Genomic DNA, 13,514 nt, shown 5'->3' on the forward strand with positions numbered 1-13,514 from the left:
TTGCAGAGCTGCAGCACTCTTAGATAAATCACTGGAGAAGTTTAAATCGCATTTGGATGGGAACACTGCCGGCTAGGACGAATATTGCTGAGTTGGCCCTTGACTCTATAGATTGTCAGGAAAGACAGAGCTTCAAGAACTTTCCAGACAGGCTTTTACTAAGCTCCCTTTTCAGTCGAAGCTTCTCTTCCGGACTGTGATTTAATAAACATTAATATTCTACTTCTGATTGCTCCCAGTAATCAAATCAACCTCAAAGCTGGATTCAATTGTGTAAGCAAAAGGCAAAAGGTACTTAGGCAGTGTCAAGATTGCAGCCATTGTCCTTGTCTTGTCCACAGTAATTGTATTCCGCTATTATTTGTCTCTCTCCACTCACTTCCTCTTCCCCTCTCTCTCTCTCTTTCTCAGTCCGTTCCTGCATGCCAAAGTGAGGGAGGTGCTGTCGGACTGCGCCCTGCCGATCTCGGTGCTCTTGTTCTCCTTCATCGGCTCCTACATTTTCAGTGACATTGAGCGTTAGTATCATTTGTTGCTTTAACAGACTAGAGAGTTTTCAGACTATACATTCTATTCATAGTGTGTGTCTATTAACCTGCAAACAACAACAAACTTGACCACAATATTGTGTTTTTCTCAGTGCTCCAAGCTTTAATTAGAAGAGCGGTTCAACATACTCGAGTCTTAACTCTTTACTTTATTGTTAGCTAAAAATCAAGACATTAGGTACTTCATCTTAGAATTATGACAATAGAAATTGTCGTTGTTTAAATTACGATAAAATTGTGAGGATTGTTTCCGACCAGAATTGTAGTGTGGTTATTGGTAAACCCCTTTGTGCATTAGGGAATCTTGCAACATTATAACGATATTTGAAAAGCTGTCTCACAATAGTGTGAGTGTGAAATTAGCATTGGAGATGCCCCCGCCATTTTTAAATAATTTATGTTGCAGCATTTTGGGTACCCGGTGGAAATGATACACAGTGATAGATTGAAAGACAAGACACAAACAATATGTATGCAACATTTCAAGACGCACTTGAATTTTTTTACATTTTGTGACTTTACGTCAAGTACGAGACTTTCTTAAAAATAGTGTTAAATAATTGTCTCGTCTTGTGAGCTAAGTGTTTTGTCACACCCCTAATGCACATCATATATATTTAGCTGTAGATATCCATGACCTTGATATTCCATAGATTTGCAAAGAGTGGGGAGAAGAATAATTTAAAGACACTGTAGATTTATGTCGTTGACTTAAACTTTAATTACTTCAACTCTTTTTTAGTTGAACGGATGAACCTCTTCCTTACTTTTTTTATTTAAACAGGCTTGTACTTTTGACTGTGTATCAAAGAACCAGATGTTTTCAAACAACACAATTCAATTTCATTAATATAGTGCCAATTCATAACAGAAGTTATCTAATTGCACTTTTCATAGAGCAGGTCTAGAACGTACTCTTTGTAATAATATTAAGTGAGACCCAACAATTCCCACTGTGAGCAAGCACTTGGCGAAATAGGCAAAGCTCAACTTTTGTATGATTCAACCAGAAAAGTTTCATGCATAACACTGCAATTACTGAAGTTGTCCATCACCACCATTGTCTATGTTAAAAATTTACAGAACTTTAGATCAGGAACCCCGGATGCCCAAAATATCTCCTCCCACATGGTAACTCTATACCACTTGCACAGGGATATATGTTTTCTCACAGCTTCTTAATGAATGATGGAATGATTAGCAGTGGTGTTTCTGTGCTGTTAACAAGGACAAGACATTTTTTTAAATTGAATCACAGAGTTTGTTTGGTATGGTAACAGTTTCACAACATTAATTATTAAATCTGAAGAATGAATGAACGTAAATATTAAACAAAAGCTGTTAGTTGCAGGTCAGCTGTCTTTTTGCGACAGTGTTGTGCAGTTTAGGATAGATTTACATTTTAGGGTTGTAGCCTGTTTACTTCCAAGAGAGGCCGTCTGACTGCGAAGGCTTCCCTTATTTGGTGCCTTTATTGTCTTTTTATGTTGCTTAATCAAGGACAGGCCAAAACACATTGGAGATTTTCAGTTTGTATCCTCTATTGTTTAGCATCATTTTGAATCTCCATTCATTGTTGCCAAGGCAGCAGCTGTTCTCCAGGGGTCGACACAGAAACACAGAGACAAGTGCCAAACCCTCAAGTGAATTTAAATTTAAGTGCCTGGCCAATTTTCTGTTCCTTTACCTCCAGAGACAATAAGTCATAAGATAATAGACCCATTATTGTATTGTCATGTCCTCCTAAATTTAACCAACTGCACTTAATTCAGCAGCATTTGAGAGGATACAGTCCTAAATGAGATATCCAGCCACTCTTAGAAAACGATTGTTGGTGTGAAAATGTGAGTCATCAGTTTGAGAGACAGTTATGTTTGTGAAGATGGAATCTGATGAGTATTGGAAATACTGATTTTTAGGCAAAGGGTTTTTAAACAGTTGCATTCCTATCACCATTTGAAGTCCACAAAAGAAACTGATGTTTATAACTTAGCTATTATGGATATAATCAAGTGATGTCCTAAGTTACAGTTATCTAACAAAGTAAGAACATATTCATTAGAGTAAAATCTCACTGTTAAACTCATTTGTGATTATTAGTGCTACAGCTAAGAATTATTTTCTTGATTAATCAATGGTAAGTTTTTCCATAAGATGTCAGAAAATAGTGAAAAATACCCATCACAATTTCCCAAAGCCAAAATTATGTCTTCATGTTGCTTGTTTTGTCCAACCAACACTCATAAATCCAAAGATATACAATTTATTATTAAATAAGACAAAGAAAAACATCAAATTCTCTTTTTGAGTTCACAAAAATAACACAATGTATAATGGGTTAACAAAAACATGTGTTCATTATTTCAGCTCTAGTTTGTTATTTAGTCTAGTTGAGTCATTTTTTTCTCTTCTTCTTTGAACAGTTCCTGTCTTTAAAGTTCATGACCGGCCCATCTTTAACGTGGCTCCATTTGAGCGTCTGTCAGCCTTGAACGTTGTCAGCGCCATGGGCCTTGGCTTCCTCCTGGCCCTCCTCATCTTCATCGACCAGAACATTGTTGTCTCTCTGACTAATGCACCAGAGAACAGGTAGAAGCAAAGCATCCATCTCACGATTGTTTGAATATTATGTATGACTTTATTCACCATTACAAAACTGTCTATACTGTTGAAAGGGATTACATTAATGAGGCTGAAACCTGAGATATTAATGCATGTGCATTAAGTGGGTTAAACTTTTTTTCTATGACCCTTCAAAAAGCCATCAAGGACCTTTGGGGATCCTCTGACACCACTTTTGGATCTGCTGAAAGTGGATATTTGCCGGTCTGTTATGGAGAGAAGATTAACTGAGCCAGAAACATGACATCTGAGTCAAATTGTCAGTCAGGGAGTTCTGAAAAAGCCTCAGAGCCAAAACATGATGTTGAGCTTTTACCCTGTTCTTCAAAATTTGCATCGGACAGACCGATTTAGAGCCATCAGCCATCAATCAGCCCTACAGTGAAAATCTATAATGATGGAATTTCAACCATTATCATCTACATTTGTTGGGCAGAATTAATTAAATCTAAAATGTCACTGGAAGGCAAAAATAACTGCTACTATAGCATAAAAAAGTGTGTTTTCTAAGAGTATTGATCTGTTCAGCACTATTTTGATATTGTTTTATAAATTGAACTATTGTGATCTTATTGACTCTACACAAAATTATTTAAACTAAACTAAAATAAAAGACTCCTGTTAGCTTTAAGCAGTGTATCGCCAATGAACAGGTCGGTACAGTTTGCTGTATTTTACCCTTCACTACATCCCTCATGTGTGACTAACACTTGGACAGAAGCTGGCTGTTTATGTTCCTGTTTACACATTTGATTATTTCATCTAGCGCATGACATCTTTTTTTAAATTTTTATTTATTTATTTATTTTTTGTCTGGAAATAAGATTTAATGAAGCATTAGGGCTTTTTTTCCACCTGCATAGATCTTTTATTGCATCTCTACTTTGTTTTCTGTCATAATTTATTTATTTCAAGTAGCTGCCATTGTTGTTTGAATAAACATACAGTAAACATCTTTTAGTCGTTTAGAGACCTAATAATTACTCATACATTTTGACTGAAGGAAAATAGGAAAAATTAGTTCTTATCCAGAGTGATATACTGTGTGCTGGTTTCAGCGTCATGCTCAAGGGCACGTTAGGCTCAGTATGATCAGTGTGTTGATTTTTCTTTACAGAACGATTGCTGTAGACACTAGCCTGCCCTCACACAACCTATTAACCTATACACAACAGTTTAAGGGTTAACCCCCAAAAGACACGCACAGAAACACATACTTACACAAACACACACATCGCCCTCCTACAGAGTAAGAGGCTGGGAAGATGCACATCAGTGATCCCTCACTAACATGCAGAAAAATGTTGTGTGGCATCAAAAAGGTCACGGTCCCTTTTCATGTAAATTCGCTGTAATGTCACGCTCTGCTTATGATGTCATCATCAGTGGCATATTGATTTATGCTCTGCGTCATATGTAAACATGAGAAAATGTGCAACATGTACATGGATCTTCTTGTATGTTGAATGAGAAGAATTACTGAAACATATGAGTGAGTGTGTTCGGGTTGTGTTGAAGGGCACCGCTAACCTTAGGAGAATGATGCCCTTTGTATTGTGGGTGTGTGTGGGGAGATACTGTCATATGTGCTCACTTCCAAATATTACTATGTCTTTGTTAATTAACCTGTCCGAGTGTGTGTGTGTGTGTGTGTGTGATCAGTTTTCTTTGTGTGGTTTAGGTGAGTTGTTGCGGTTCAGCCTGTTGTCGTGATGCGGTTTGTTGTTGACTGTGCGGCAGAGTGTAACAGTTGTGTTGCTCCTCAGGTTGCTGAAGGGCACGGCGTATCACTGGGACCTGATGCTCTCTGGGCTCATTAACATACTGATGTCGGTGCTGGGGTTGCCCTGGATGCATGCCGCCTTCCCCCACTCCACCCTCCATGTGCGCCAGCTGGCATTCGTGGAGCAGCGCGTGGAGGGGGGGCACCTCTATGAGACGTGAGTTACCCGCCTTCTCATCGTTGGCACTAATCAGACGCTCAATTAAAGGTCGTCTTCAGAGCATGTGGTGACTGTAATTTGTTGTTGAAGGCTACTGTATCCGGCTTCTCCCTGATTGCATGATTACCATGTAACTAACCATTTTCTCTCTGGGTGGAAGAGGTGAGGAGGTTTTTAAGAGATGAGAGGATTAAGTTCATTATTCTAGCAACACAGATGTGCAAAGTAGTAGTTAGCATATATTTGGGATTTGTGAAGAAGTAAAGTGTCATGCCTGGGGTGTAAGGGCCAATATCTTTAAGTACTATACAATCTAATTAAAAATATTGGTTGTAGAAAAATATGCAATTTGGGTTATGTCTGGAAATTAATATTCTAAATTTCCAAATCTGATTTTCTATTAACATTTGCTAAATTGGTTACTTAAAGCACTAAAGCAACTTTTTAATGTTTTTTAAAATACATTTAAATGACCAGAACCTCATAGGTTGTGCTGAAAAACCTAATTAAGAAGAGTTAAAAGAACATAAATAGAAACAAGGCAAGTCTAAAGAGTTGGATTTTGAGCTTCCTTTTACACAGATGTTCTGTCCAGAGGGAGAGTTCAAAGTACTTTCTCCTTTAGTTTTAAGACATATGTTTCCCTTCTAAGATTGTCTAATTTAAACTACAGATTGGTCAACTTTGACACTGCCCACACTATACCTGCTAAATTCACAGAGCGAACACACACACACACACAGATTATATATATATATATATATATTTCTTTCAAACTCTGGAAATTTGGTATAGAGTGAGAATGTGTTAAATGGAAAATGTGCAGGAATACTGATAAGAAAGTCCTGAGAAACATTTTGGGTGTTGCATTGTTGAAACAATTGTATGCTTTCCAGTAACCAGTATGTCTGTGTGCCTCCTCAGTATCGTTCAGGTGAAGGAGACCCGGCTGACTTCTCTTACTGCCAACATCTTCATCGGCGTGTCGGTGCTGCTGTTGCCCCTCCCGCTGCAGTGGATCCCCAAGCCAGTCCTGTACGGCCTCTTCCTCTACATCGCCCTCACCTCCATCGACGGAAACCAGATGTGCGACCGCATGGCTCTCCTCCTCAAGGAGCAGGTGAGAAAGTTCGTGGTGTAAGAGGGTGAGTGAATACGTGTGTGTGTGTGTGTGTGTGTGAGAGAGACCATATGTCGATTGCAGGGCTCTGCAGATCAAACAGTTGACCGGGTGCCCAGTGCTGGAGGACCAGACCTGATTCAAATAATGTGTAATAATAATATATTTTTTGTTTGTTCTAATCTACTCAGAATACCAGGTGGGGAAGGTTTTAGCGAATTGAGACAAATCATCCAGTATATCAAGATTGTTATTATTATAATGTTGGGTAGCCACAAATATCTTCATTCATTACCCTACTGCTGAACCCTTTAAGCTAGTCAGCCAGGTTAAAACATAAAATCAAATTGGAAAGTATGAAAATCAAAATACTTTTCCCATAAAGAAAATCTAGAAGAATCTCTTATCTTGCATCGCTTCTCCTGTGTGTCCGATTTAACCTTCCTGCTGGAAGCAACACTTGCCATTTTCCTCTTAACTGTTCCTCACACACTGGCGCCTCCAAATGGCAGTCAGAGGTAATTTTACAAAAAAACACATTCCCTCAGAAATGTGTTTTTCTTATTTTTACTTCACTTGGATGAGCTTCACCATGTAGAATGATGTATGTGCAGAGTTTGACACTGGGAGGCTGATTCCACATACATCTGCTAAAGGGGGAATGTTCCTTAACATGAATATTCATAGCTTTTGTACAATGTAATTATATTGTAAGTGTTATTTGCCATTATTGAGCATTTTTATGGAGAAGCAATTTCAGACAGAATTTATTATGTTAAGCAGATCTTTAATTTCAGTATCCAGAAATCCTGTAATGTAATGTCAGCAAACTGCAGACAGTACAGTATGATTAGGTTTAATAACACAGGCATCATCATCATTTGGTATTTACTGAGAATTCTATTAATCTCACATTTAATTATTAAATTTTTGTGTTTATTTATGGTTAAGAGTAATTTTGTATTAAACTTTTATTTTTTTACTAGATTTCTAAAAATATTTTCCCATTCAATATCACAAAATTCCACATGAACATAACAGACCAAGAAACTCTTCATAAAATGTGAAAATCACAGCTGAAGTGGATCACAAGATCGCTACCTCTGTCTCAACAAGAAGCTTTAATCTTATGACACATGAAATTTATTTTGTTTGATGAGACACATTTCCAGGTGTGAGAGAGGGAGTTACTGTGGGGAGTCGAGATTTGTTGGTCTTGTTTTTGTACATCCCAGATAAGTCATAACAATCGCAGCTAGTAATTGAGAGACAGTTTTATTCGCAGACGTATTTGACAATTTCTGATTTATCATTTCCTGTTGCTCATACATGACACCAGATCAGTTGGGAGAAATTGGTTTGTTTTTGTTGCAGCTGGTGGAAAGACAGGTATACTTCTTATATAAAAATGTTATCGAGTGCAGGTTTAAAAGAATATTTCCGGCTTCTCTCCTCTACCCCACCTCACACGTTCACACAGTAGACCCCTCACGCTATAAAAACACTTACAGTACGGGTCCACTGAAAGCTAGCTGTTATTTATAATCTAAAACCTGCAGTGCACTTCTTAGAGGTGTGTGGGCCTTCTTCTTCCCTTAGTCATTTTTTTGAAGACTGCAGAAGACTTGAGGACAGTGAGGAAAAGAACCTCAGGGTAGATTGTGTTTTAATCTTTCCTGATCCTCTCACCACCTGCAGACGTCTTACCCGCCTACCCACTACATACGCAAAGTGCCCCAGAGAAAGATCCACTACTTCACCTTCCTGCAGATGATGCAGCTGCTGGTTCTGTGTACATTTGGCATGTACCCGATACCGTACATGAAGATGATCTTCCCTCTGATCATGATCCTGTTAATTCCAATCAGGTAGGACTACTGCAATTTTGTCCCAGAAAATTATTTTCTCAAGTGCTTTAAATCAGGATGACTTCCAGAAGCACGCTGGTAATGAGTACTGTGTCTGACCTGAATCTGCCTCCGCATCAAAATGTGTGTCAGCCACACTTAAACCTGTGGACATTGTTTCTCTAGTTGTCGAAACCACATCTCTTTAAACAGCACCTTGTTGGGGAATAAAGTAGATTCTAAAACAAGGTTAAATGTGTTTCAGCTGAAAATATTGTCAGTTCAGTAGAGATACAAATGTTTTTGCTGCAGTTCATGTAATATGTGAGGGCTGCAGCACTAACAGTAGATGGGTGTAGTGCATTATATATGATATTTGTAAATTCACAGAATATTATACCTGTACCCTTGCTGCATCAAACTAGTGGAATATCTTAAATAAAAAATGATGGTTTGCACTTGAAAAGTATTAGTTCCTATTTTTGTGGTGATTTGGTTTAATTTCTGCATGCCAGCTACACCTTCCATTACAAGTGTAGCAGTATACAAGACAAGCGTTTTCATTATTTTCATTTTCAATATTTAACCCTGCATGTATTTTTTGGGGGGGGTCACTTGCGAGCTTTATGTTGTTATGATTAATGTGTTAGCAGTTGCTTATTTACACATCTAGCAGACAATGAGCAATATTTAGTCATTTCATCCATTTTGAAACATCGCTAATCAAAGCAATGAGACTTAACCAAACCAAAAATATTTGCTGTAAGAGTCGGCTAATAATTCTCTGTGGGTTCGTCACTGTTAGCAACACCTTTCACATGCATTTAGTCATTTCATCCATTGTTTTAAAAAGAATACTGATTAGAGCAGACATCATGTACAGTTTGGACTTGTGCCTTGTGATTGTAATTTTACTGCATTAAAAAGAAAAATAATTTAATGTCAACTTAAAGATCTTTCAGTGCAAAGAGTCATTTTGTATTTGATATACAGTATATGCAGCATTTTCTCACCCAGATCTTTAGTGCTGTTGTTCACACTCACATACTTACATCAGCCACCACTGTATAGTTGTTATATTTGCTCTCTTGTTCACTGGTACTAGAAGAATTGATAAATCTTGTCTGATAAGATCTGACATTTTCTTTCTCATTGCTGGCCTAACATGTAATAACTGACATAAATTCTGTCTGCTCTGTTTTTAGGAACAATGTGCTTCCTCATATCATTGAGGCCAAATACTTGGACATAATGGATGCCCAACACATGTAGCTACAGATGGAGTTCTGGATCCACAAAAAAGTCTAGAATAAAAAAAAAAAAAGAAAACGTATTTTTCAATGCAAAACTGTATGGAAGCAAAAAGGAGAAATACCGACTGTTTAGATTTTTGTATCTGATAAGAACATTCTTACAGGTGAAGCACTGGAAATATGGGTAGTCGTGTGAGGAGGAGAGATGAGAGCCGTAGGAAATGTTTTCCAAACATGGACAGACAGCATCTCTCTGGGGAAAAGTTCTACCGCAAAACAGGACCGCCCAGAACTCCCTGTTTCACCTCTGTTTGACCCTGTTAGATCGCTCAGTGCCATATACCTCCATGTTCTCCTCACACCTTTACATTTTAAGGAAACATTTTACAATATCTTTACTGCAGTATATTCATCTGTGTGTTAAGCTATGGGTAAGTGCTTAAAGTACTCACTAATGCTGTGTAAGTAATAAAAACGGTTGCCAGTCTACATTGTCGAGTACTTAGAAAGGTGTAATGGCACAATGTCAGTATGAACAATATCTTTTCTTTTTTTTTGACACTTTGCACTCACATTGTGTTTTTACACTGTCGTTCGGGTAAATTTTACATACTTACATTGTGTTAAGTACTTAAATACTTTACCGTGGGTGAATTAACTGGTAAGAACACTGTATTTAGGCCACTGCAAAGTAAATCTTTACCTTTTGTAATCCTGTCATTGTGCAGTGTTAAAACATTTACCTTCCTGCACCTTTTAGCTGTGATTCTCCCTTTTTTCTATGAAGGACAATTGTGCTCGTACTTATTGAGTTTCTAAGTCATTCCAACAAATGTCAGTGTTCATTAAGGAGAGGAAAAAGGAGTGTGTGTGTGTGTGTGGGTGTGTGTGTCATGGACATTACTAATTTGTCTCTCAGTCCCTTCCTCAGCTGAATAAAAAAAAACAAAAACATTCCAATAGTATATATATATGTAATTATTTAGAATGACAGCACAAACCAAAACATATAGTGAAATCTTTATCAAATTAGGAATATATTAGAATATATTATAATAATATACAAAAAGGTATTTTAGATTAAATTCAAATAAAATATTTATTTATCATATATCATGACAGTTTATCTTTTAAGGAGAAAATTATCATTTTGTGTTTTTACCCCAAACTGGAAAGTATTCTGTAATTCTCTGTTGGCTCTTTTACATTCCACAGTTGCTGATTCTTGTATGTGTTGTCTTACATCTGGCTCTGCTGCAGTGTTTACATATCAAAAGTCCCTTCCAGGTCCATGTCAAAGTCCAACACAGTTCTGGGGCATTGCAAGTAAAGATAAAAGTCAGGTAAAGGTTAAAGAATAAATAAATAAAAAACATTTGTGGGCTTTGGATTCAACAAAATGCATCTCTTTTTTATTTTTGTGAACAAGTGTTCAACGATGAGTTTTAGAATAATCTGGTCTTGTTTTCTATTTAGATGTTATAATTAGATCGATGCTTGCAAACGTTGTCATGTATAATCCAATCGCTGGAAAGATTATCTTGTTATCTACAGTACAAAAAGAAAAAAAAAACATTTCTAGGCACTGGTTTGCGTAAAGCATGACTCATCTGGGTTTTTGATACAATGTGATGCCAATGGACATGTATCCTACACAAGAAAAAAAAAGTAGCAAGTCACACAGTAACTTCTCAATAAACTGAATGCAATGCTCAATATTCAGCAATACTGTCTATAAAAACAGAACTTCACTGGTGAGATTCGGGTTTCCCAGTGAGGGGGGGACCTATCAGTGAAGCAAAAAAACAGGCTAGCTGTATTTTTAAGACAGCAACTTTTCAGTCCGTCCTCATGGTACAAAAATTGCTCTGTGCTGATTCAATTATTGCACATCAAGGAGAAAAAAGTTTGCCTGTCAACGAGGCATTCTCAGTGCAGGATTTCATTATGGTTTAGTTGCTTTCCCAGTATCCAAATGGCAGCTCCCTCATGCAGTTCTGTTCAACTTTGTCTTACGGATGTGAGTAAAAATGTCCAATTTAAGCAGACATCTCATGCAGCGATAGCAAGGCATGAAAGAGAAGCTTGGAAGCATTTACATAATCCTTGGACTACAGCTTAAAACAGCACTGGTGAGACAAGAGAGATTGTGAGGTATGAAGTAATATGTACAGTTTGCAATGCAAATTTTAGTTTATATCAACTATCCATTATAATCCATGGTAAGGTATTAGTTTCTAACTTTGGAGTGAGTACAGAGATTTAACCTTCTTCTCATGTGACAGTATTGTTGTTCCTTGATATTATCTCTGTACTGATGATTTTGGAATAGCAGCAAACTTCTCTCAGAGGACATGACGTTGGATTCAGAGTGAAAGTCATACTACTCTGTTTGTGAAACCTTGACTCCCCGCCCCTCCTCCTAATTGGATTTGTTTGAAATTGCGTGCTGTGGTGTTAAGTTTTTTTTTTTTTCCTTTTTTCTCTTCCTGATTTCATATAGCCTACTTTTTCTAATCATGAATGTAAGATGTGTGGATTTTTATATAGCATAATAATTTAGGTGTCAAACTAAATCTGTAATTTTTGTCAAAAAGATCAGCTATATTTGTAAGCTGTAATATGTAAAAATTAGAAAAAATGGTTATCAAACAGAATGTGTTGGTTTACTATAGTATATATACTGTACACTGAAAAAGAGAGACTATCTCAAGCTGTTTGCCAAATAAAAAGTAGTAGTGATGTAAACATTTGTGTGTGCTTGTGTTCATTGTCAGACACTTTGGACCACAGCTAAATATCTAAATAGTTTGGACATTAATGGCTGTGTGATGTTATTTTGAGCTGTACACTCACTACTTTACATTGTAGCAAAGTGTCATTTCTTCAGTGCTGTCATATGAAAAGATATAATCAAATATTTACACAAATGTGAGGGGTGTACACTTTTGTGAGATACTGTATATTTATAGCACTTTAGAGGAGGCTTCCTTGTTATGTTGTTGACTCCATGACCATTTCTCTAGTGCCAACCATCAGGACATAATGTCCTCTTGACACTTTGTTCCATTAGAAGGTGTCACAAAAGGTCAAGATGTGAAGTGCTAAATGGTTTCATAAAGTATGCAGTTAATTTATAGTACACAAATGTATTGTGGAGATATTCACCAAGACAGTCTCTTTATTCCAAGTAAGTCGGTTATCAACTCCAAACAAAAACTAGCACTGGATATTGAAACTCTAAATGTGTTGGTACCAACCAAAATTTGGCAGTAACAAGTATAAAAAACTATCACATACTGAAAGCTAGCATTTATGTCAGGTTATTTGTATTTTGTGCAGTCATTGATCGCATAGTTCCTGATTTCAATCCAAATTTTGCACATTTTTGAATTGTATTTTATTTAGGCAAAGATTTTGTTCTGATGCTTGTGATTTAACAACATTTAATGTTTGACCTTTTCATTCAGTGATACAGTAAGATATGAAAGTATTGTTTGATATCAGTACTGAAACACTGGTATCATACAGAAGAAATCAGTTTCTTCTGTAAGTTGCTGTCTCTCCCAAAACTGAAATGAGACAACAGCCTTTGTTGCGCACACAAAATATCAAAATGTAATTGGAAGATTGACTGTGGTCATAGAGGAAAGACTAGGACAGCACTAGGTCTAGTTTTTCCTCTATGACTTTATAATATTTGGATTCAGCACCTCCTTTTAATATAATGTTTTTATTCTTTCATTTGGGGCTCAGGAGGTAGGTTGTAGTATAAAAGCGCTTTCAGTGGTCGCAAAAGACTAGAAAGACGCTATACAAATACAGAGCATCTACATTTATTAATTTATTTAAGAGTGAGCGTGTTGTGGTCTATTTTCAGATTACCTGTGGTGAAATGTCCTTCTCATGTCCTTTTTCATTCTCCCAAGAGGATGGACCTTTTACATTTTACATCGCTTTTCCTCTTGCGCCACCCTCCGGACAAACTTTACACTGATCAGCCACACTGAAGATGCATATCCTCAAATGTAGTATGATGGTGTGATTTAGCTTTGTAACGGATATTTTACACAAACAATCCCTAGAAAGTTATTTTCTGACAGCATACCGAGCAGGTGAGCCTCTGAGTGTCCAGGGCCCCGGTGGGGTCGCTGCTGCGCTGTACCTGCGCAGATAACCCG

General features: G+C 37.1%; 1 protein-coding gene across 4 annotated transcripts in view; it reads left to right on the forward strand.

Moving 5' to 3' along the window:
• slc4a11 (solute carrier family 4 member 11) overlaps positions 1-12,081 on the forward strand; it is a 106,690-nt gene extending 94,609 nt beyond the window's left edge. For all 4 annotated transcript variants that reach the window (XM_038728773.1, XM_038728775.1, XM_038728774.1 and 1 more), the window contains exons 15-20: positions 412-518; positions 2,972-3,137; positions 4,937-5,110; positions 6,038-6,233; positions 7,932-8,101; positions 9,286-12,081. In XM_038728773.1, the coding sequence (XP_038584701.1) occupies positions 412-518; positions 2,972-3,137; positions 4,937-5,110; positions 6,038-6,233; positions 7,932-8,101; positions 9,286-9,352 (880 nt within the window). In that variant the 3' untranslated portion in view covers positions 9,353-12,081. The remainder of the gene's footprint in view (positions 1-411; positions 519-2,971; positions 3,138-4,936; positions 5,111-6,037; positions 6,234-7,931; positions 8,102-9,285) is intronic.
• The last annotated feature ends 1,433 nt before the right edge of the window (positions 12,082-13,514 follow it).

This window comes from Micropterus salmoides, unplaced genomic scaffold (assembly GCF_014851395.1).
Source record: "Micropterus salmoides isolate LMB-PRFRI ecotype aquatic unplaced genomic scaffold, ASM1485139v1 Ms_hic_scaffold_19, whole genome shotgun sequence".
In the NCBI taxonomy this organism is placed as follows: domain Eukaryota; kingdom Metazoa; phylum Chordata; class Actinopteri; order Centrarchiformes; family Centrarchidae; genus Micropterus; species Micropterus salmoides.